At 43.2% G+C, this 25,746-nt stretch overlaps 1 protein-coding gene across 2 annotated transcripts in view; it reads right to left on the bottom strand.

Moving 5' to 3' along the window:
• Nucleotides 1-25,746, bottom strand: part of LOC125766632 (hemicentin-1-like) — a 67,480-nt gene that overhangs the window by 7,435 nt on the left and 34,299 nt on the right. For both annotated transcript variants that reach the window (XM_049432837.1, XM_049432836.1), the window contains 3 exons: nucleotides 12,816-13,005; nucleotides 12,480-12,740; nucleotides 12,179-12,375 (listed from right to left, as the gene is read on the bottom strand). In XM_049432837.1, the coding sequence (XP_049288794.1) occupies nucleotides 12,179-12,375; nucleotides 12,480-12,740; nucleotides 12,816-13,005 (648 nt within the window). The remainder of the gene's footprint in view (nucleotides 1-12,178; nucleotides 12,376-12,479; nucleotides 12,741-12,815; nucleotides 13,006-25,746) is intronic.

Raw genomic sequence — 25,746 nt, 5'->3', positions numbered from 1 at the left:
AACAAGATGGAACCGTCCGCACCTTGGGCCACACAAACTACACAACCAAAAAGGGGGAATACGAACGAATCTGACACACCTGTAGCCTTGGTTCGCTGACGGCAGCAAGCTGCAGGCAGCTTTGTCCGCGTGTTACTTTTCGTAACGTATTTTTTTTTTCCCTGTGTATGTGTGTATTTTGTCTGCGATCGTTTGCTTTCGTCCCTTTTCGTCGCACGGTACGAATAAAGTTTGCGTTGTGACCGGGTCCGGTGGTCGGGGAGATGACTACGGTTTCCAAAATGATAATGAACATCTGCCGCGAGAGAGTGTGCACCGTCGGACGATCCCGGGACAGGTTTTTCAAGTTCGAAACAAACATGGAAAATAATAAGCAAAAAAGCATCACCATAGCGAACAAAATAACAACCTGCTGCTGCTTGCTGGCAAGAAGGAAAGCGATTGCCTAAGATTCAAGAAGGTACACCGGAGCAGCGACAGAAACCAGCTTCCAAAGTACTGAAAAATTCGTTGGTCCATCGTCGTCATCGTCGCCAACGTGGCGCACAGCGGTCAATCGAACCGTCATCATCATCTTCTTGACTTTAACAGCAGCATGAATTTTAAATCACCCTTTTTCGTTTTTCGGACCAAAACAACCACCCAGAGGTAGAAGCTAACGATGGTGGTGATGCTGCTGACGTCGTATCTTATGAATGTAGCAAAATTCATGCTGATGATAGCACTCGAACGAAAACAGGGTCAGGGGGGATTGTTTCCTATCCGTTCCATTTCACTCCATCGTAGGCAACGGCAAGTTTCCAAGGTGCCGGATACTGGAACATATCCTCACCTTTCCATAGGTTTCGATCGGCTCCACTCAAGAACACAATCGTAATTTCGAATAATCTATCCCTGTATAATTAATTGAAATCAATGAAGATCGGATTTCCTCATTAAATTGAAAAGAAGGGGTTCTTAGGTAAATGAAACGTATCTCATAATGCGATGCTGAGCACCAGACATTCTTCTTTGGCATAGCGTGTTTGGCGGCGTGTTGGTTGGAGTAGAGAGAAGAAAAGCACGGGAGAACCAAAAAATAGAGATCAAGTTGCAGTCTTCTACATTTGGATTACATTTTCAATAATAAAAAAAAACCCCTTCGACATTTCTAGCTACCTAGAACCGTCCATTATTATTTTCTTTGTTCTGTTCTAAATATCCCAATTTTTATCCCTTTTTCTGTTGAAGAACATCATCATTTAAAATACAAGTGTTTGATATTCGTGTCGGGCATCAAATTGATGCTGAATATTTCATAATGCATTCGACACTGAATAATCATACAGCAACCGGCCAATTGGCTGAACGGATGATAAGCGATCGCTTATAAAAAGCTGAACTCGCTCTCACAGCATTTATCGATTGGACAGTGGACACGGTCAAGTTCAGCTGTCAGAGTACCGTGCTATTATTTCAAAGGACATATTTGTCCCCTCCGCGAGGTGCAAGGTTTAATGTGTATTGTTTCGACAGCAGGAGTGAAAAAAAACAACATTACATTTAACTTTTCCATTTCACTAATGGGACAACAGCAATCCCTTTCGGCAGCAATCCCCTGCCAGTAAATGGACAGATGAATGCGTAACGACACTACTCCACACAAGCCGCACTGCTGCACCTGCCATCGTAATGATGTTGCACTTTCCACCGGTTTTTACCAATGCCCGGAGTATTGGCCACGGTTTTCGTTGACTCATTGTTTCTCTATTTTCCTTATTTCACATCGAAGGGACAAAAAAACATAATGCTCGTGTCGATACGATTGCTGGTCAAGCTTCATGTTCGGTATGCACCACGAACAGAACAGCCAGGAGGAGTGCCATAATGCAACGATGTCATCGTCGGACATCAATTGGAAAATAACACATGCTCCCATCATGTTTTTATGCTCCATTCATTGTTAACCGATAACGACCATTTCCATCTCATCCGTCCCCAGAGACAATCGAGTTCGGTCGTTAAACTGCTTAATGAAATGGCAACACTTACGAACGACAGCAGTCAACAATTATGGAAACATGTGAAATTAATAAAGGTAAATATGATCCAAACGAATCTGGATGGTACATCTACGGGATTTCTGGTTTTGCTTTGTTTCATTCAATACATACAGCGTAGTAAAACTTGAGTTCAAAACTACTTAAATATAAGGATAATAAAATCATCAAAGTTCTCGAACAACATTCACACTCCCGAACATAGTAAAGCGTTGTGAAGCTTTTTAACCGAAGAAAGAAAAGTTTTTAGATCAATTTCAACACATTCGTTACATTTTTGCCGCATTATCTCGGAACTATGCTTTTGAAAAGAATTGCTTTTCGATCGAACTCAAAATAAGCCTTCAACTAAAGTCAATACTACTTTCGCAGACGGGGAAAGCTTCAACAAGGACGGAACTTTTCGCACCTTAGCATCTTCCCATGCACCGTGTTTCAGTGCATCCGCGCATCGCCATCGACACTTCCTCGCCTTACTTCCGGCGTGCGGCAGAACGAATAAAACGGAGTGTATTATGCTTGGACGGTTAGCATGAATTTTATAACTTCTGCAAAAATAACTTTCTTCATCGCGAACGATGAAAACACTAAGGATTCACGGCGTTTAGCCACATCTGCGCCATTCGATGAGGCGCGCCACAAGGCACAAGTTGGGACAAAAACAAGTTGGGCACGAGCTCTACAGTACAAGGATGCAAGATTGCGCGATAGATTTGAGCATGAACAAAAAAAAACTACCCCAAAGATTCTTTGCTGTCCTGGCCCCCGGGGGCGGGAAAAGTGGCAGCACCGAGTGTTTTTCTTGCTTTTCCGAAACTCACCAACCCCCAAACACCGAATCGCATCTCAAGTTTCTCTACCGGTTACGGGCACGGTACGTACTGCATTCTTCCTGCAAACCGCAAATGTGCACGATAAAAACTCGCGGATAAAAACTTTCCTCCACACCACATCAAGCGAACCCACCAGTACAACAACTCGCAGGGTCTTAGTTTACTCTAGGTACTGGTACTCTCTTTCCTGTAAGCATCCGTATGCCATTGCATGTCCGCGCATTCTCTCTGTCTGTGTGTGTGTATGTGTGTGTGTGTGTGTGTGTGTGTGTGTGTGTGTGCTTCATTTTTTCCACTTTCTTAAATTTGCCTCAACGGTCTGCATAAGAGGGACGAGAAAAAAATGTTTAAAACTAACGAGGAAGAACAGGAATTTCCCTACAGCAATTGCAGCGACAACGGTTCCTTGTCCATCGACCAAGGGATAAGGAGCCGGGAGCATATTGGAGCGACCCGGGTGAAAAAGAAAAACAACAAAGATACGAAACGTACTTTTATTTCACCAGTTGTTTCGCAGAAACTTGCCACGACGACTAACCACCATCAGGCATGGGGGGGGGCAGGATGGAAAAAAATGGCATTTTTCCTTCTCGAGCCCCTCGGGAGGATCCAGGCCATCAATTTTTCTTCTCGGAGTCTTTCCCCGGTGTGCTGTCACCATCACTATCTTCCATCCTTTCCATACCCGTGTTTCAATCCCTCTTCACTTCCGATTGTACAAGCACTATAACGTTTGGAACGGTTGTCAAAAATCTTGAACAGGCCATTCATTTTTACTTCCTCCAAACTAAAGTGATCCAGAAAAAACGAACGGATCCTTCTTTCTTACTACTGCTATCAGTTCTTTTCGTTCCTTACTTCTACCCTTATAGATTGGTATCGCTTTTCTCCCCTACACACACAGACACACTGAACAGACGTTGAAACGGGTCAACGTAAATGGACGGAAAGCAAACGGTCGCACAACAGCGCGGAAGATCCGCCAATTCAAACCCCAACCGTGGTTCAAACTTCCGGCCCAGCATACTACGGAACTGACCGGGAAGAAACAAAACACTACCGCCTACAAAAGAACTTTTCTGGAGCAAACAAAAAAAAACCACTACGAACCATCGGCAACCACAATCACACCAGAACAAGTCACACGGCTAGTGTGTGTTGTCCAGCGGTCCTGGAATGTTGACCAATAAATTTCCATCGAACCACTAACGAGGTAAACATTTTATTGTGTGCCCCAAAAACAGAAAAGGTCCTTTCGGTAAGATTGCTGTCACCCGCGTCTTTGGAACTTGGTAGAAATTTGCCACTTTAAACTAACAATGTTCATGTTCAGAGTACTGTACGACGCAAGAGTTGGTTCGATTTTTTTATAATAATGGTGGAGGTAGATAAAATTAAATAAAAATCATTAATTTGCTTATGGTATCACACAGGGCAATCTTTTTGTGCATGCCCGAACACTGTCTCTACTAAAGAAAATTAATTCAAGGAAATCCTAAAAGAACAGACACCCCGAGGTTATGAAGGATCAAGAGGACCATTACAACTCAACTCATCAGTCTTTTTAAGTGTTGCGATTAAAAGAAAAACTCAATTTTTTCTGCAAGATGATACACATTTCGTAACACCTTATCTAGCTCTAAGGACTAGAAATGGAAAACCTCAAACGATTGCATTATCAAAACGAACAAATCTCAAACTGCCCGCGCCTTGATGTGTTCGTAACGATAAACCTAGTCTTGGACATGTACTACTTGCGTTGGGTTAGCTTGTTATTCTTCATCCACAAATTCTGCATACCTCTCGCGGTTTATTTATAGACTGAATTGGACAAACAGACTAACCAACACAATCGGACCAAACTGCTGGGGTGGTCTCGTTCAACAACTGAAACTGCAAACGGTAAGAAAGAACCTAAAATGTACGCATTCTTAAGTCTCCACAGCATGAAGCGGATAGGATGTAACGTGGCAACTGAAGTTATAAGCGAATAAAAAAAATCCCAGATCAAGATTTGTTCGTTAAGCCACCTGCTAAAAGTGAAGTTGCTGGTCGAAGAATTGCGCCCAAAGCAAAAGCGCAAATAAAAAGAAATGCACCACTTGCATCGTATCACCAACATTCTGCTGCTTTTGCAACACAAAAACCGGCAGACTTTCTTGCAATATACGGAACAGTATCAATGTGGCTAGTTCTGCAATTGCCTCACGTTGCAATGCACTAGCTGCAAGTCTGAGTACGAGGCAAGATATACATAAATTAGAGCTCCGCACTAACTCGTACCTACGACTAGTTTTTCACCTGACGATTTTCAACCTCGCAACAAAATGGGCAACGAAATTCAATAAATTATCTTTATCTTTACCATCGGAGGAAAGACCGGTTGTAACGCCGTTACTGTTAGCATTTCTCTTCGGTTGAGTTTAGGACAATTAATTTAGCTTCATGCAAGTAACCTGACGATAGCAGTGAGGTAGGTTTCTTCTCCAACAACCCGTGGAACCAGAACAAGTCTATTCGTTTGATCGTTTTCCGCGAACGCTGTGACGCTAATGTGTAGTACCCGGTTGGATGGTGCAGCGAATCGGATCGGGTTCTGATTTCACCGCTATTAGAGCTTTTATGTGGTCTAGTTCTTTTTCAACCGCCTTCCAAGCGGAATCATAACATCAAACTGTAGGTTCCATTTCAACGCAACATCTAACGCAAAAAAGCACACATACACAGCTGGCCATCCTTCAGGCGCTTTGATACAGAATTAATTGCCATTGCTGGCGGAAAAGGCAGTCGAAAGCAAGCAATTCTATCACACAGGCCCCAAACTGTAACTATCAAGAACACCCGTGGCAAACACGGCCAGCATAATTTATGCCAATGCGGGCAAATTTTTCACTGTCTTCAAACTATTTTTCTAACCCCGCACCAATCTTGTATCGTCGGTTCATGCATCCGTCGCAGGAAACATGATCCTTAAGATACTTCGGCGTACGAACAACACTGTCCTGTGCCGGTTCCCGAAGGCCAGGAAACACTACCCACCCCTATCGTCTTCAACGTTTTGCACTTTCTTCCTTGTCCCACATTAGGATTCCTTCACCGATCAGGACACCCACACTGTGTCTGTTCGCGCCACCGGTAAAGGTAAATTAAATGAGCAACATATTTTACGACTCTGACGCAACGCTCACCAGACATCACCTCGCTTCCTTTATCACGATAGTAAATGTTTTGCTGATGACCAACAGGGTCCAACAGGGAATAAATCTTGTTCAAAGCAAAAAAAATGTCCAGCACTAACTTACATAACAACGGATCGTAGAAAATGTCACCTTTTATCACTGACTTATCACACGTTAAATGTGTCTCCATAAGTCACTCAGTGTGTTGGAAAAAAAACGTTGAACGGATGACAAAGTCAACCTTTTCAACTGCAGTCCAGATAAAATGAAGTCAGTATTTTTATAACGCCAGCACATCATGCCACAATTTGCGATGTACACTTAATTTATCGCATTATTGTTTTTAATTGTCTAATAAAGTGTTCCCAATTTTTCTTCGTCTATACGTTAAAGTTTGTGCTACCATTACTTTATCCTTAAAATGCCACGAAAATTGTACATAAATTAACGCTTTGTTAATGTTTATTGCCAATAGTTCCATTGGGACACGACTGTCCCAGTTGCTTTAAAATGGTCGTCGTTGCCGCATGTACAATAATAGCCTCCAAAGAGTCTACGAATCCGATCTTCCATTAGATTAGTTTCCAAGGAACAAAACACCAAGCATTCAGAGCTGTTATACGCGAAACGACCGCCAAACAAAATTCGAGCCAGAAGAAACACGCACCGGTTACCGTTGGTGATGTCTTGAGTGAGACACCTTGTACGATCATTTAAAGCATCATTTTTCATTCGTAATGACAGCAAATTGCCCCCTTCAAAATTACGGCAACGGAAAGGAAAATCCAACGAGCAAGAATCGCTCAGTTCAAATTCTTGTTGTCATTCACGAGACACTACCAACCAAATATTACAATATAACGCTTTTTCAGCCCATTTGTTCCATCCACCTTACAATGAAGAACGTTGTCAATCTTGTTGTCCCTTGTTGCTCCCCAGCATCCTGGGTCGTTAATGTAAAATCCATTTACAAATTCTTCATTCCAGCTTCCGGAGGACATAATTTCATCGACTGATGGTGATTATTTTAGCTCCATGCCGTGCTGATGATGACACTTAGAGAGTAAGTAATGTAGTGCTCGAGAAACTGTGTAAGATCTTGCCAACCCGAGCTTTAAAGAACCCTGCGGATCGCTGCTTCCAAACGGAGATTAAATGACTCACGGAAATGCTACACGAACAACTAAACCCATGGTGCGTAACGTTTAAGACCCTGAAAAGAACCTCTCCGCGTGCTCTACATTACTTCGTTCGTATACTGCTGAAAACCCTCCACAATTCATTAATCTCTCGCACGCCCTCGTCTACACGCAGCAACAAATCCTCAAACGCAACCGGTACCGGCAGCGAAAGCGAAACAGTATGTATGAGATCACCATATCGAGGGAAAGAGAAACAAACCCGTCACTGGCAGCTGCCAAATTCCAATGGAATGATTTTTCATCTTCAGGGCATTCAGAGCATAGCCCAGCTACCGAAGGGCATTCCGTCAATCAACACGCGGCAATTTTTCCTAACGCTCCTAGTGCGGAAGGTTATCAACCCGTGAAACGTATTTTGGAATCGTTTCCTAAACCGTAACGGTTAACTTTGCCCATGCACGGATTTTCCTCTTTCTTGCAACCAACTGTCGTCGGTTAGAAACTACAATCTACAATTAGGACTCGAGATATGACCAGGGCAACCGGGCCACACTGCTTCCTAATCTTTTGACTCCATTTTTAACCAACTGTTGGAAGTTGGCCAACTGGCCAACTGGCGTAATGCTGCTTCCACATTCCGGCATTCTTATCACTGATTTCGTTTCATCACGAGCAAACCTTAAGATAGTAACGTTGCTTCGCGTGATGGTAACTAAGTGGGATTGCCTCATACGAATGTTGTCCACTAATCTACTCGCTATAAAAAAAAAAAAAAAACAAAACAAAACCTTTTCGTTTATATCGCACAATGTTGACAGGGAAAGGAATGAGAGTAGCCCTAATTAAGCAAGCTTAACTAATCAATTTTACGAGCACTAATTGTCCAACCAAAGCGTGCGTATATATTGCTAGCGATGTGCGGAATCCAAAAAGAAAACTCTACCGACACCACTCCTACAATGTGTGTTGGATGAAAGTGAAAAAATGAATCCCATTTATCACTATTGTACAGCTGGGTGATGGACCAAGTTTTTAACTGGGAGGAGAGAAATCCAGTCGGCAGAGTTACGATACTTCAAAAGTTATTACGATTGGAACAATAACGAGCAACTTGATTACGTGCGCTATAGTATAGCAGTTCAGCTTCGTCTCTATAGTTTATCCACTATAGCAAAGCATCCCATGTCCACCTGGAAGTCCACCTCTCACTTCTGCACGTTTTAGTATGAAGCAAACTTCTAATAATCGCTTCAGTCTACTTAGAGTTGGCGGCAAATTTTCACGTATTGAACTTCTTGCTCAAGATGAAACATTCAAGTGTACAGAGGAAACGCACAACTGCTTCTCATCCGACATGGATCGTTTTACTGTTATGCTTTCTGACTGACGTTGCGGAAGCTTTCGCGACATCATACGACTTTTGTCCATCCTTGACTTTCTTTGGCATTTCTTATCAATGAGTTCGGCTGAAAGTAGGAAGGAAACTTGAAGATGTACTCGTAGCCGTTGCAAAACGATCTTGTTGCGCTGTTCTATAAACGTTTGCAATCAGCAGCTGATACGGATGCATCCCGATGGTAACCAACAACTACGGCCAAGACAACGACGACAACGGCTACGTACAAAATTGGCAAACTTTCTAAATTACGAAAATTCCGGCATTCATGGCTGGGTAATTTATTTAAATACATTAAACATTCGTCGGAAGCGAGTCTCCTCTTCGAAGGCCATGAATGCGCCTTTTGCTTCTAAACCCGTGCACGAGTAAAGTGGAATCCGCATCCCGTATGAGGAATGAGACTCGGCTACCAATAGCAACTTTTTAATATATTGTACCATTCTGTAAACTACAAAACTATTTACGTTCCTGTCAGCAGCACTGGCAACAGCTTGGTGATAGTGCCCAAGTTTCACTTTAATACTAACCATTTGTTTGAACGGAGCCAAAATAGTTTATGTTTTGTTGTGGCTAAGGCAATACACGTACGTCCCGGAGAAGCTTTTCGATATAGTAATCGCTTTTAAATCATGCTTTAGCCAATTCTTATAGCCAGAGAAGATAAGTTTAAAGAGAAGCCAACAAAGTAAAACATGCTATTCACTTTAATGTAGGTGTATACTTGTGCTTTAAAGTAAAAATGTCAAATTTCATCCATTGACTCTAATTAATCAAACCAAAACAATCTTCCTTGGTGATCACCTAAAGTGTAATCATATCCAAAAAAAAAAATGTCTGAACGACCCCATGATAAGGGTTTGACATTTCTACCCACTTCGATACGAATAACGACGAAGATGGCGATAAAATCAGATTTCACAATTGCCCACCGTAACCAGGCCGTACCACAAACAAGCATTAAATCAGATGAAAAATAATTAGCATACCCTTCCAAGAGCGGACAAAAGCGAGAACAGTTAAAAAAGAACGCAAGCATAAAACAAGCACGAAACGTACTGCAGGACAGTTTCTACTCGGCTCGATGTTGCATTACGCGCCAAAGAAAACATCTGTGCTCTTCGGTGTTACCTCTGTAGGCTCTTTTCCTTCGAGTCCAAAGTCCAATTTCACCAGTCCTTGAGCAAATCCAAACAACGCACAAATCGTAATTTCAATTTTCGCTACGAAACACCAAGAACGTTCCGCTAGAAGTGCTCACGGAAAAACAAAGCACAGTAAATGAGCGGCCAAGCTACATTGGAGAAAAAAACCCCAAAAAAACAGAAATAAGAGAAAACATACAGCAGAATGGCAAGTAAAACAACAACAGACCACTCCCCGTTCGGTGTGCTCCTGAACCCACGACCCACGGCGGGTGCAAATGAAGAACTTGGAGGCTAATTAACGGAAAACAAAATTTCACTGCCACCAACACCGGCAGCAGCTACGACAGGGCACCGGCGTTCGTCGTTGTTCTTGCAATGCCAAACCATCCACACCATCCTCACCCTCGCCGACCGAAACCTTACTTATCAACGACTTTCTAAAGGTTCTGCCTCCCACTGTGGAGCACACAGAGCGCTATGGCGCTAATGATGCCCATTAACTTTTTTTTCTCCCTCACGATTTGATTCGGTTATTAAGAGCGGTCAGTGAGCCTGGTTGTCCGGTCGAGAAGAACCTAACCGTACGCCTCGGGGACAAAACAACCAAAAGAGAAGCATTGATACAACGCACACCTCCCCCAGCGTAGTACTACCACAAACTTCCCGCTGATTTGCAAATGACACAAATGACAGAAACCGGCCCAAGAATTATCTCACTCTAAATGGTCCATCCCAAAATAATCAGAAAAAGTTGACCGAAAACCAGGAAATATAGTAAAAACCATGAAGAAGTGCAATGTTAATGAAACTGTAGCAACAGTTTTTACTTGAAATTATATCCCTACTTTCCCTCTCTTTCTTGTACCACTACTTGACTGTTATTTGTAGTAAATAAGTCAGAGGACTATAGAGCGTGATCAAGAATGCAGTCACATGGAGGCGCTTAGTGTATGTATTGTATTCCTCATGTCATCGTGGTATATAACATCGTCCGAAAGCAGATTTTCTTTGTATATTTTTTCTATTAAAAAGTAGAAAAATATCTTAGTACTTACAACTGCAAATAAAAAATAACTCTATAGTGTCACAGTTTATCCACCAACTGAGTAAAATCGTACCGGCAAAGCAAATGTGTTCATTCGTACCAATCACTTCCAAACCAGTGGTACTGACAACTGACAACAAGTTCACTTCTAGCAGAATATGACAACGTTGCCTTCGTTGTTGTACGCATTTCGCACCGGAACACATAAAAAATGCATTGAAAATCTTGCAAAACCAACGAATAATATCTCACTACCCACGAAAAACAGAAAATCTGGCGATGGCTTTAACAGAAACAAATCAAAATAATAATCAAACAACGGAACCTTTAACAGCGTACGCAGTTGTGCTGCCCTTCTAACATAAATCCTACCGACTGGATTCTTCCCCGAAAGATGCAACAGTTTGTACTTCGATTATCTTCCACCTTGAAGTTTCTTATTCGCCCAAAATCGCATCATCCTTGTCAGTGTTGCCATTGCTTGAGGGGAGGATTGGCAGAGAGCTGTGAATAACTCTGGGCGCCATATTCAAATCATTTCCTGGAACACAGTCCAATGGATCTTATGGCTGAAGATAGCTGCCATAGCGTAAAGCAATGCCTGGATGTTGAAGGTCGAAAAGAAACAGCCCGAAATGGGTGAGGTGAGCGGAGACAAAAAAAAGAAAGCAGAATCCAACGGACCATCAAACGGCACACGGAATTGAACCGAAGGAAGCGGAATAAAACAAAACAAAAAAAGGAAAGTTTGCCACTCAGCCGGAAAGAGCCTTGACTATGCCAAAGCACACGTGCACAGTGGCACGCGAATTTGTCTGATTAATATTTTACGTGTCGCACTTCCAGCAAAGATGAAGAATGATGGGCTGCACGCGTTTTTTAACATAACCCTATTCTTCCATTTTTGATACCTATCCAAACGAAAACGGAATTTTGTCATGGACAACTAGCTAGGCGTTGGATGAAGAATGAATCAACTCAGCTACGACAAAAAATGAGGTCAACCAGATTCACTGATGTATGATGAGATGCTGATTTGCGTACGCACCCGTTACGAGATCGAGGGATTTTCCCCACAAAGCAAAGGTACACAATCCATACTTGTCTGAGGCTGTGTCCGTATCTGAAGGTGTAGTTGAATCATCTCGTGTCTCATGCACGATTGAGACGAAATGAAGCAAACGAGTGAATGTGTGACTGACTAATGTCCCACTTCCTGGAAGTGTTCGATTAGATGTCCCAAACGTAGCTCGTCGATCATCTTCACTGATCACGGATGCTGGTGTGTGCAATATTTAGGTTTAATTGCAGGAAGGCGAACAGAGCGCAACAAACGAAACGATTGGGAAAAATACATTTAATATTAAACTGTAGGGAACTCTGGCCTTGTACTTACAGTTCACCGACAGAGTCGTAACCGTTTCCAGTCGCTGACTCTCCGGCATAGCCCGGTTCCACACGACGCACGTAAACTTTGCGCCATCATCTTCTCGGCGTGGGATAATGGTCAGTGTGCTGGTCGTCTGCATGTCACGCGATCCACCGTAGATCAGATTGGCTGCCAGAGGTGTTGTACTTCCTTCGCGATACCAGCTACAAATCGTTCGCGGATCGACAATTTGGGAAGGAAAGCAACCATTGTGTTATCATCATTAGTGACGCACGCAGCTAGATTGGTTTCTTGTTCGAATACTTACGAAATAGTTGGATCGGGTGAACCACCCACACTGCTACACGTGAGTTCCTGTTTTTTATCCTCCGTGGCTGTTGTTTCGCTTCCGGGGAAAATCAGCGGTGGCTGGGGTGGCGTTAGAACTGTCAGGTTGTAGTAATCCTCATAGATCGCATTATCGCTACCGATCTGCTTAATGCGACACTCAAACCGTCCATTGTCGCGGGCATACGATACGTTAAAGATTTGCAAATCGTATATTCCTTGGTTGGGTCGGTAGTCAATCCTTGAAATAGCAACAAACGATTACGATTTTTAACATGCTCGTCGATATTTACGCGTAACATTGTGCAATACTCACTTGTAGTTAGGGTTGAAGGTATCCCCCTTGATCGCAACATTATCGTACTTGTTCGGTGACTGTTGGGCCCAATAGTAGGAGTACTCCCGGTCGGAATAGTGCTCGTTGAAGCGGCACTTCAGTATGACATCTTCACCTTCCCGCGTGTCCATCGTTTTGTTAGCCATCGCCAAACCGATCAGCAGTAAAACTGTAGAATAGAAAAACAAACATTACATTAGCATGCGAATGGGAACAGAAGGCAACAACGACCAAAAACAGCTACAGACGGTAAACATTTTAAGCAACACGCTAAATATTGATCATCAGCCGGATTGTTTGGATTTCGGGCCCTGCTCAAAAGGATATATATCTTGCATGTTTCGCATGTTTCGGAATCTTCGCATAAGATCGCAGTGCACCGTTTCGTATCAAATGTTCACCTGCAAGAAGGGAACGTCGTCATAATGCAAAACCTTCACACAGAGAGGCAAACAGTTGTGAAAGGTAAATATTGTCGCTTCAATAAATGGTCCATTTGAAAAATATTTACATTAAGGTAACTTACGCTTGGTTTGATGAATTTCTCCTCTAGTTGTAGGTCAAACAAATGAGAAAAACGGTGTCTGAATAAAACGTTCGACAAATTGCCATCATATTGATTATTGTGCTGACTCAAACTGTTAACTGACTAAACGATTAGTACATCAATACTGAACATTAAATTAACCTAGCGGTATTAACAGCGAAACTTGTGAAAAGCTTTGCAACTACATTCTCATCGACTTGTTCCACTTGTTGTCGCCTTCCCAAGTCTGTGCTAAGGCACTGCTTACTTCTCAGCACATCCGATCATGTGGACTGGATCTCCCACAGCTCCTACAGCTTTGTTTGCAATAAAACAATTACATTTCCACACTGTAAGACATTCTCAGGCCACTTTTTCTGCTTGTCCCAAAACTCAGGTGCACGACACCTTGCAGAGGATGCTCTATTGTCTACACACTCTGAAGACTACGATCAAACTTGATGTTGGTGCTACTGTTGCTACTGCCTTTGCTGCTATTGTTATCAAGCCATATATCGGCCAACAGTCGGTCGGTGACTTTTCACCCACGATTTTTCCATCCTATATGTCTCACGCACGACATCACACGCGTGATGTGAAGTACAGTGTCCACGGAATCGAAAACATGCTCCGGGTGTATGGGTGTATGGGTTATTCATTTTCTTAACCTGTTGTTCTTTGCCCCAGTAGTGCCGGTGATTTACCTCCCTTCTTCCCACCCACCTAGCGTTGCCTATTGTTAGAAGGCCACAACCCACAGTTAGTTTACTTGGCCATGTTTGCTTTATTGTCCGGATTTTTTGTTTCTTCGCTCTCTCAGCGTTCCACCTTTCATTTGATCTATACACACTACGGTCACAACGCCATTGCTTTGTAGGGGCTCTGCTCGGCACATTCATAAAGTATGAAACAGTTAAGAATCGTGTGATCATTATCAAACATAATTACATTATGCTGCATTGTTTATAAGACTCTTTCATACCATTCTTCGGAAACGGTTTCCTGCTTCTCAACACAAACACAGACACACGGTGGGTAACGGAAACCGTGGAGGTAGATACGTTGGCATACAGGGAGGTCGGGTTCAATCTGTACGATGAACAGTCCCACGGGCGTCGTCAGCGAACGAACCAATCAGTCAACCGTATTACACAAGGCACAAGTCACAAGTCAACACGGCCCAACTCCTTCAACTCCTTACAAATCAAACCTAATTCGCTAATGACGGTGCAGGAAAAATATCTTGCGAAACGCCATCCGCAAATTTGTGACTTCCGATGAAAGCTTTTCTCGCCACCCATCATCATCAACATCATCCACCGGTTGCTGTATTTCGCACAGTAATACAAGCTGATGAAAAAGCATTCCATCATATCAACAAAACATTCCTACACTTCATAATAACTGGAAGCTATTGATACAAGAAAACCCCCTCAATGATTACTATTGGTTTAACCATTTCGAAATTGGCCTCCCGCACAGGTACCGCACATGTGATGCAAAACAATTTGATTTAAATAAAGTAATTATATGAACCTTGCTGCACTACTTGCTGAACCACGCCATACCGTACATTTAGCCTGCAAGAGTCAGAGCCCGCTTACTAAGGAATTCACTTCATTTGCCTTTGGCATCCGGCCTTTCACACAAATTCACTCTACTTTACTGAACGGAGGAGCATACAGCATCTTCGCATGACAGCAAAAACATGCGTAGCTAAGACTTTCATTTTCTTCAAGATTGCCTGTCAATGCCACTCTCGGGGAATGGAATTTTACAGCAATTAATATTTTACTCAACCAAACAAAACCCACCACCACCGACATAACACATATCCAGGCATCGTGCAATGTGAAATTCTTGAAAATCAATCAACTAATCGGAAAAAAGAGCACTGTTCGTATGCATTAGTAATGCTCTTCCTTAACACCTTTGCTTCTTACCAGCTTTGGCTTTGGGTGCAAAAACAAGATATATCAGCAGCAGCAACAATAACAACGAAAAGTTAAGCCGATTAACTGAAAACTGGCTCGTGTATTTCTATCGAATTTGCTTGGTTTTACTTTTTTTACATTATCCTGTTCGGTACAGAAGAGCATCGAAAATCGTACATTGAATCCCAGTCGGTTGGAAGGCATCCATCATCAGCACACGCGAGCAACGTATGATTCAGTAGATGTCTAGCTATTCGGTTTCAGTTCCACTTTCAACGTTTCCCCTCTTTCTCATCATTGAGATATTCAGATTTATGCCTCTCTTTTTTTTTGCTTGCGCTTATGAAGCTTTAATTTCCATCACCAAACGCTTGCAGCAATTCGGTTTGGTTTCTCTCCCACACTCACCTACAGAGAGATTGCTACAGAGATTGCTCAAAGCTTTAGGCGCGGTAAAGGTTTGAATGAAGATGCGCGTTCGGCATGGTTATGAATTTCAGTTCTCTTTTAACACAGGTTGGCATAACTAATTCACACCTAAAAGTGAAAATCATGAATTAAACAGCGATGCAATCGAACAATATTGTTTATCGGATTTAAAGTATGCATGGTATTTTAGTAACAATAGCACAATCTGCATTGTTTGCTAACTACAACAATCAACAAACAGTTTATAATTGTTCCCACAGCTACTGTCAGAGAACAGAATTAGGTGAAGCTGCATGCTTCAGCAAACTATAAAATTCCAATCGATTTAATGGTACGATCCTTTCGGAAAAATTGCACCGCTTTAGGAACTGAGAACATTTGCCGATCCATCACAGCTAAGTAACGAGAGAAACTGGGATGAGAAATAAATTTTCCATTTCTATATTTCGATCCCAATCATTCACGGTACAAAACCCTGCAGTCTATTTCGACACAGATTCCTTTCCTTTTTATCAAACATAAATAGTAATATCCTCTGCACCTCCAACAGTGAATTGAACGCTCGTGAAAACCCTGGAATTCATCGCCTGAAGTGTTATTAAGCTACGATCGAAAACATATCTTCCGTTTTCGTCCGCTATCACTCACTCGCCGCCAATGCCTTCTATTTATTTCGCCAAAAAAAAACTCGCCAGCGGGAACATTCATGTTCACACATTTTTAACATTTTCAACCAAATTCTAGCCATCTCTTCGTTCAATCGTTCGTGTCCATTTTTATTAGTGGCTTGATTTGTTGTTCTCTTCGGCTGGAAATTTTGCTTCAATGGTTTTGCATTTCTAACTCTCTTTCTAAAGCTTGACCAAAGCTGGTGGAGAATGATTTTGGCAGCAAAAAAGCACACGAATACGACCAGCCACATCTAGTATTCTAGCCATTTAGTTTTTCTGCCATCTCTTGCGTGTGCTGTTGCTTTGAACACATTTGCCTCGTTTCTTTCCTACACAACATCGCTCCTGTTTCTTAGGGCCGGAGTCTTTCCAGGGATGGTTTCCCGTAGCTCGAGGATAAAATTAATTAAATCGTCTCGAAGTTGAAAATTAATCTGCGAAATCGGAAACTTTCCTGCAGTCCGTCCCGTCAAACATGCCAAACAGTGTGATGCCGGTCACCCGGGCGTTAGGCTAAGATGAACGATCGTCAGCATATTGAAATGATAGCCTCGATTAAAGGGCGCGAAACGTGAGAGGTGGTGCTGTGAGTTGAGGTGAAGGTAAGAAGCTTCTTTTCACCCGAAATGTTCCTACTAATCGTGATCGGAATATTCGCCGACTCCGCCAGCGGCATTGGTAAATGCGTACTTTTGCACCGAAAACACCGAAACGGGAATGGCCGCGATGTAATTGATTGTGTAATTAGTTGAACGTTTCTCTCCACCAAAACTTCAAAGCCTACGGACATGTGGCTGCAAAACGGAAGACCTGCGGAAGCGTTGTGTGCGCTGCTGTCGATACCGTCCTAACTAAATATTCAACACTAGGATTTCTGTGCACCTGAGTCTTGGCGAACCCCGCGCTTATCCAAGGGACGTGCAATGCATAGCTTTCTCCATGCTTCTTAAAGCACCATTGCTAAACCCAATCAATCAAACACCCCCTGCTGACCGACATTAAAGTGGTACTAAATTTCAAATTGGCACAACCAAGGAACTGGGGCCTTCCAATGGCCGGAAATTATGCCGACCAACGTGCGGCGGGACAACTTGCCGGACTCGGTGGGTTCGCTTAGGGTGCAATTTTTCAAATTCCGGGTACCATGTCCCCATACCAACCTATACTCAAACAATAAGATAAATGATGCTTATGTCAAGTGTACTGCAAGTGTACCCAATGGCTCACTCTTTCGCTCCCATTTTTCGTGATCGGTTCCTTTCAGTTTTGAAAGTAGCAAGTGTTGCGTTCAAGAAAACCACCAGTTGAACAACTTCTCGTCATTCATCATAAAACGTAAATGATTTCGAAATGATCTATAGCGGAAATCGTTTTATGTTGTTATACGAGTGACAGCAAAGATTTAAAAAAAAAGTTTTGTTGAAGTAGTAATAATTATTATACCATATTCAACAACAAATTTAAAATTTTATATTTTAATTTTATTATTTTTTTTAAAGTTATGGAAGTTTTAAAAATTTGCAAACAAAAAGCAATTAATTATCATAAGTTGTACTTTAAACTACAAATAAAACAAAAGTACTTCAAAGTACAAATAAAACAAAACGTTTGAGAAAAAATGAACCACGAACAAATTCCTATTTCTGCATGCATTGCTCTCAATTAGATCAATGGTATGATTCTACTTGCTTCAAACAAGCTTTTTACGCTTGATCGCGCTTAGAACTTGAGTGAATAAGCTGCTAATTAATTACCTTTCAATTTCACGGTTGTGATTGAGAAATTTTACGAAGGCATAAAAGGATAAGCTCAAAAGCATTATTTTCAAGCAACGCAATAATAGAAGCAGAAGACGTTCGTGTGCACATATTCACACAGCCACTAAACAAACACAACATCGACCGTGGGGCCGAGGTGAAGAAAAATAGCCATGCTTTCAAGATCCGGTGTCTGATTGGATAGAGTGGTTGGTTTTCCACTATTGCGCTACCCATCATAAACACACACAGCCGGACGCGAAGAGAACGTAAACGAACTGCCACCATCAACCGCGGCACACGAGCACAAGGACAAGTAAGCCATCAATTATCCTCACACGAAAAATAACCGCTAATAATCGTAATGGTTTTGACCACTCAAAGCACTTCTTCCTGCATCCCGAAAGTGAACCGCAGGGTTCAAGCTGGTCGAAAGACGCGAAAGACCATTTGCCTGCCGGCATCAAAACGGTACCATATCGGTTGGGCTGAGCTGAAGTGCAGGTTCGCTTGATATTGATTATGCTAATCAACTTTGATTAATCAGCTGTCGATGGAACCAGCCGTCAGCCAACCAAATGGACCACGCACACTATTTTCCATACGAAAAACGAGGTACAAAGACACGCAACTTGGGCGCTCACATCGATGTCCTTCTAAATCCGTCAAAAAAGGAAAAAAAAACCTGTCCCGTAAGAGCCGGATGGAAAGCGAGAGAACCGTTGGTTTTTGTTTTGCTGCTGCTGATAGAGAAAGCATTTATGGTATACCATTCTTCCTATTCGTCACATTCAGCACCCGTAGTGGAGTGTTGCTGATGCACTTTTATGAACGAGTTTGTGAAGCGTATCATTAGTGTTCGGTTTGCGGCAATCAAATCACCACATTATTCATTGCGCATCGTTCACCTTTTAAAAAAAATATTAGTTTTTCATACAGTTTTTGCACCATGAATTGATAGCAAATACTAATTCTAGACACGTTTTAGATTGTAGAAAACAAAGTGATCGTTTTTCTACACTTTTTTTTGCTGATAATAATATTATTATTGCGGCAATCCTATCTCCGTCCGTATAACGCGATCATAAAACATTGTTGCATGACACAGCCATTTCATTGAAAGCAACAACAAAACTAAATGTAATTAAATCACTCCAAATGCATTATGAAAGTTCAGAAGTGTTAATCTAACACGTTTCACTCGTTAATTTAATCGTTCTTTATTACCCGAAACAATAAAATCACTCCACAACAGGCCATTCATTATCGATTTGCTCCGGTGACGGTATATTCGCGGGTCACAGCCCAAAATGTGTCACTTGATCTTTTAAAATACACAAACAAAATCCCTGCGAGTTAGCAGCACGACAATGACATCATGCAACAGTGACGAATGAATTGCTCTTTGTCTCAAGTATTGCGTGAAGCGGTTGGCCGTTAAATATCCTCAGCCTCAGCTTAGGCTTCCCCACAGTACCGATGCATTAATTTGCCGTATGCTGGTTGCAAGGGATTTCTCGACTCCACACCGACATAATCCACCGCCCCCTTGTTCATGTCATTTAGCTTCAACTGCAATGATTTTGAGCGAAACAAATCTCTTAACTAAGCGTATTTATGAAGTGTACCCGCCCAAGGGTTGAAAAATCCGAAAGGAGTTGCCCAACCGGCATTTTAGTTCATTTTCCATCAATAGACTTTAGCGAAAGAGAGAAGGAGAGACCGAGAAACAGAAAAAATGCGCTATGCTATGCGACGTAAATGTGCGTCTCTTGCGTTCGTGCAGCGGCGTGCGGTGCGCGCAATCCAATCCGATCCAATTTTCTTCGCTCCAGGCCACCCATTTTTGTTTCACGACGACGTTTTTTTTTCTTCTCCCGCATACATTCGATCCGAGCACGATCTCTTGTGCCGGCGGACACGTCCGTCCGCGTTCTCCGTTCAAAATGGGCCATTTGTGGTGTTCCACGATCGTGTGCATTGGAAGCAAATAGAGTAACCGCAACATAACACGATTTAATCACCGAGCCACACCTCGAAATACGTCCTTGGAATTGGAACCGTTTTCTAGTGCGAGAAGCATAAGGGACCGGGCAAAAAAACGCCTCAACCCAACTAATCTCAATTGGTGGACAACCATTCTAGAGCACACGTCTAACGAGAGGCTCCACAAACCGAGTGTCGGGTCTGTATGGTTGCCTGCTAAAAGAGAATCAACCGGGATACAGTTAGATGTCCTTCTTGTTGCACCCCGACAAATTTTCTTTCCTTTTCCAGGGCTGGTTTATGTGAAAACGTTGCTAACTTGTGGGTGAAATGGAAGAAAACCCGCATGACCCACCGACAGATAGGAAACTTTGGACCACGCTTCGTAGATTCGTTATACTTATTCAAAACGAGCATTCACTGTGCATCAGAAATGAAAACCACCGCATTGAAAAAAGATGCATCAAAAAGAAAGCATGAACTAAAGACGCGAGAGAGAGGCAGAGAGAAAAAGAGAGGCACAAACGAAATCGGTCTAGAGAGTGATCGTGACGTCGCATTTCGTGAAGAATGGTGACACGCGGAACAGGAAATAAACTGATGAGGTAGAAGAAAAAAATGTTCCAACTATTCAGCTCGAAGGGCAGATGGAACGAATGACACGGTACTGTCGGACGAAGGCGAGATTAAACCCCATCCCCAAAGGTCCGGTGTGCACACCACTCTGCCCCATCCACGAGCGACGTATTTTCCTCATTTCTACATCAGTTAAAACACGGAGAAAAATGCGAAGGCACAAAAAAAGGGAAATAGACATGAAACCGAACCAAATACGCCACCGAGCATTAAAAAAAGTCCACTCTCGCGTGGTCGCGATTCCTCTGCCATTGAGCGGTCTCTGGCCTAACATTGGAGAAAACAAGTCACGCGCAAGCAACCACCGTCTACTGACACTAGCGCAGCTGCCCGAGTAGCAACCGCGAGGAGAAAGTATGAAATCGAAATTAATTTTGAACGGAAGCTTCAAATCCGATTCAAATCCAGCTCCAGAGCTTTAACCATGCACTGCTGCACAGTTAAAAGCGCTTCCGCCGAGACTTCGAACAAGGGATAAGATCCAGCGAGGTCACATAGTGTGACAAAAAGGGTTGTTCGTCCGGCTGCTCGCACATATACCAATGTCTGCGTATCAAACGTCTTGCTTCTCGTCGAGGTCACGCGCCCGAAAGCTCTGCTGGTGGAGTTCCAATTATCCGAAAGGTTGTACGGAATAATCAGATTTATTCGTCTCTTGCTTCGTACATGGTTGTCCTACTACCAGCCATATACCGGCAACAGCACTCAACTTTAAGTGGCACTAGTGACAAAACGAAAACGAGAACAAAACTGTAACTCTAGCAGGATGCTTTCTCGATTGCGCGAGACGGGCAAGGTACATTGAGCATGGCATGGATTGACATGAGCACGCGGATGCCAAATCCGTTCCCAGCAATCTGTCACCGGTTATGAACCGATGAAACTGTGCCATTTGTTCCATTCTGTCACTTTCTCTCTCTCTTTGCCTCTCTGATAGTCTTTCTATGTCCATATTGGAACGTGTCTAAGCACAATGCACAAGCTATACATGTCCAGGGAATATGCCTTCGAACGAAGAGAAAAGAGCTGGATTTTCTTTAAGTATAATCGATGATTTAAATCACCATTCGGGAAGCTGTCATACTAAGACGCATCGCAGACGAGAGCTACTTACTGTGCAACATCCTCATCAAACGAGTGCCTCACAACATGCATTTGACAAATATGGAGCGTATTCCATCGATAAGGTACATACGCGGCAAACGGTGGTACGGGAGTGATTTGTGGAATGTCTATTCGTACGCAGCACATACAAACGACAATGACAAACATTCCCGACATCACGGTTTGTTCAAGTTCTGCCTTCACAGGCTCCGGCATCCTGATTGAGCCATAATTTATGCATTGCCTCGAAGAGCCTCGGAAAATAAGGACTCTGCACGGCATGGCACAAACAGGAGCAGGATGAGCAAGACATTGATCTTTCAGGCGCCCTCTATCGTCGCCGTGATGGATAGCCTGATCTCCTGACGATGTTTAATTGTTCCCATTTCCCCGGAAGTACCCAAGGCACAGGAGGAAAACAAATTTCACTATCCGAAAATTCTAACTAATCCCCGTACTGCTCTTCTCCACCGGTACATACATAGAATACTTTTGCCGCAGGCAGGCCGGTTCTGTGCATGAATTTGCTACAACAAAAACACACATTTGACCGAACAGCCTAGGTGAGAGATTGGATTAGTACGATAACATGAATCCTCTATCAAATTTGGGCAAATTTTCCTAGCAAAAAGTACTACAAACAAAGGTACAGAATCATCCAGGAGCATTTATTGGGATTGAAACACCTACACTATTCGGTTTCGTTTATTTGGTTTCATCTAGAAAAAAAACTACACAGCACAGTTCCAAGAATTTGGATACAGAAACATCCCGAAAGTTCATTAACTAATCCACCAGAGCATGAAGTAACTGGTTAAGAAAATTGTGCAGCATTTGTTATTTTTCTTGCTCCACTGCATTCTGTTCCAATCCTGTCAAATAAACCAGTTCTTTACTTTTCACTGCTCTCAGTACCTTCAACGAGCGGTTCTGTTTAAAACTGAACAGCTACAAGTAATCTCATGCCAGAACAAACAGGTGATCAACAGTGCCCATAGTCCGACAGATAGCATCGCACCACACGGTCACAATCCTTTTCTCTTGCAGCTTCGAAAACGAGTTCTCGTTGGCACATGCCAAAACACGGCACACAACAGAACCACCAACACCGTCGAGCTTGGAAAAAACACTACTCCGCTACGGAAGAACTAAATTGATTGCTTAAGATTATAATCAATCTATCTCGGGAGCTCTCATCTCGGCTGCATCTCGATGCCACCAAGGGAGCCTGTATCCATGTTTGGATGCTTGCCCGTCGCAGCCTCCAACCATTGCCAATGCCTTCGGCATTGCCCCGGAACGCTAGAATGCCTTCTAGATTCTCGACACGAATAGTCAAACTACTCGTGCATGTTGGTATTTGCATGTTTGCTTGTTATGGCACGATCGAACCCACCCCAAACTGTTCGTGGTTGTTTCGAGATAAAATAGAAAAAAGCGTAAGCAGATTGAACGTTCCACCCCTTCACGGCAGAGCCTCATCTTTTCGAAACCAGGGTGCCCCCTTCAATCGCAAACGAAAGACGAATTTCGGTTCGGAGAATGCATGATGCAGAGTATTTATGTCGATACTTTTCACTTCCACTTCAACGCGGCCAAACTCATGCTAGTACTCAAGCTCAAGCCGAGGGTTTTTTTTTTGTTTTTTTTTTTTTGGCAGCCCGCAACACATAGTAAATACACACAGGGACCCATGTGTGGGCTCGTTCGCGCTCGAAAGGAAGCGATGGAAACCAATATGTTCCGTAAAAGACATAAATGTACTCTTGGGATTTAATGCCAAACGAAAGCCGACAACGACGTCGACTTCGACGACGACAACTGCATCGATATACCATGACCCGGAAAAACGATTTTCGCTGATGCCCGGCTTGAACGCCCTCGAGAAGGTGGTAACGACACATCTGTAATTAATCATGATTTGAATGCTACTACTTCAACTCAATTCCCGAGCGTGTATGAAGTTTATTCCTCTCCACTGAGAGAAGAAACCGTTGAAGGACGGTTTGAGATTTTGAGTGGAGAAATTCTTTCTTTCTCCGTATCGTATTCCTTTTTTCGCCCTTTTTGTTTTCCCCCTCGTTACTCGACGATTAGTAGCAAAAGGAAAGAAAACCACATGACAGTAGCTGTTTACGAAACCGCTTAACAGAAAAACGCGAAACATAACTCCTGTACTTACAGATACCTTTGTAGCCCTGTTACCTGTACTTTGGAATTTATGTGCTGCTATCTTCACATTCTTCCCTCTGGGCGGGCGCATCCATTATCCAGTGCCAAGGAATTGTATGCTTACTTCTTGAGGGGCACAGTCTACCCTTCACAGAGCGGTAGATGAAAGCTACAAGCAGTCACACCACAAACACCACAAGATATTATGATACCATGTTTTTGTTTGAAATAGTTCAACACCTTCCATCACACTGCTGTAGCCACGGAGATCAAAACCATTTTGCCAGCGCCGCTAGCCCGATAAGAGTTTGGCATTGAAGAGCACCGATCATCCGATGGATTTAATTATTAGCCTGAAGCGAAATTCCACTACAAGACAATTCCCAAAAAGCCGAACGTTTGGCCATCGTCTTTCACACCCATCATCACACCGTTGCGTTCCCATGCGATGGCGATCATCATGATTGATTGTCTCTGCGACCTTCTGCTGGTGCGGGCGTTTGCCAAAAACGCGCTCATCATTAGAGCGACGCAAAATTCGATCCATAGCCCGTGGCCTTTGAGCAAACGCTCAATCCCTTTGGCACCGAGCTGACGCGATAAACTCCACCATTAGCAGTGTCTATTTATCCGTACTGCAAAATAAACCTGTGATGGATTTTCTAATCAAACCCGCCCTTTCCGTCCCTTTCGCAGTGCGAAACATTTCCATACGCAACGAAGATCCGGTACAACGGTAACTCCGATCCTTCAGGGTGCATGCAGCACAAAAGGGCACAGCCGAAAACGGCCGGCGCGAATTTTGAAACTTTCTCATACCCCATCCTTTCACCCTTGTCCAACCGAACAGCTACGTGGGAATGGAAGGGCTGGCCCAGCACATGTTGTGAGCTGTTGAGCGGTTTTGATCAGTCAACTGCAAAAATAGCTTATTTAAGAAACGAAACATTAATTAGAATTCGCACGAACTACGCAACATTAGCAGTGTGGTCGGGGTGAACGAAGCTCCATTCGTCGTCGCTTAGGCACTGTCTACGGGAAAGAATAATCTTTCGTTCGCAGGCATCAGGAGGCTTCCAGCGTCGTTAAGCCGATACAATCCTACTTCAGATACGAGAAAAGGACTTTCGTTTGGTTCGCTGGTGCGTTGACTGCTGGAAGGATTTGGCCGGGCAACGATAAGATGCGCTCCCGGATCGAATAATCTTCCACTCCCGGAATGGTGTTGTCGATTATTACGCCACGATTCACCCACTTACCGATTTTGTTCATTCATGCCGTGCTTCAACAAAACGACATTATTTCTACTACCGGTTCGGTTTGCTATTGGAAAATGATAGAATTACACAAAGCTGCCTTTACACTGAACGGTGCTTCAAAAAATTGCCACCGATTGCCGGCATTGTGCGCGTGTTGCACTTGACCCAAGCAGCATCCAACTCTAAATATGATCCCTTCGCCAATGGCCTTTTGCCCTGCCCCTTACTCGCTCATCTTTTCACCCATACTCTGGGGCTATTTTGATTGTGGCTTACTTTTCCAGTAGTGCAAGAAAATGGCCAAGAAACTACGATTCCCGAGATCCACCATACATTTCCCCACTTTGTCCAATCACGCAACCAACACTTCTCGTAACTCGGTGCAACGGAATAGTGCATCTGCTACCCAGCAATACGCCGCCCTGGGGAATCGACG

Source organism: Anopheles funestus, chromosome 2RL, assembly GCF_943734845.2.
Source record: "Anopheles funestus chromosome 2RL, idAnoFuneDA-416_04, whole genome shotgun sequence".
NCBI classification, from domain to species: domain Eukaryota; kingdom Metazoa; phylum Arthropoda; class Insecta; order Diptera; family Culicidae; genus Anopheles; species Anopheles funestus.
This window is presented reverse-complemented; position numbering and strand designations above follow the sequence as displayed.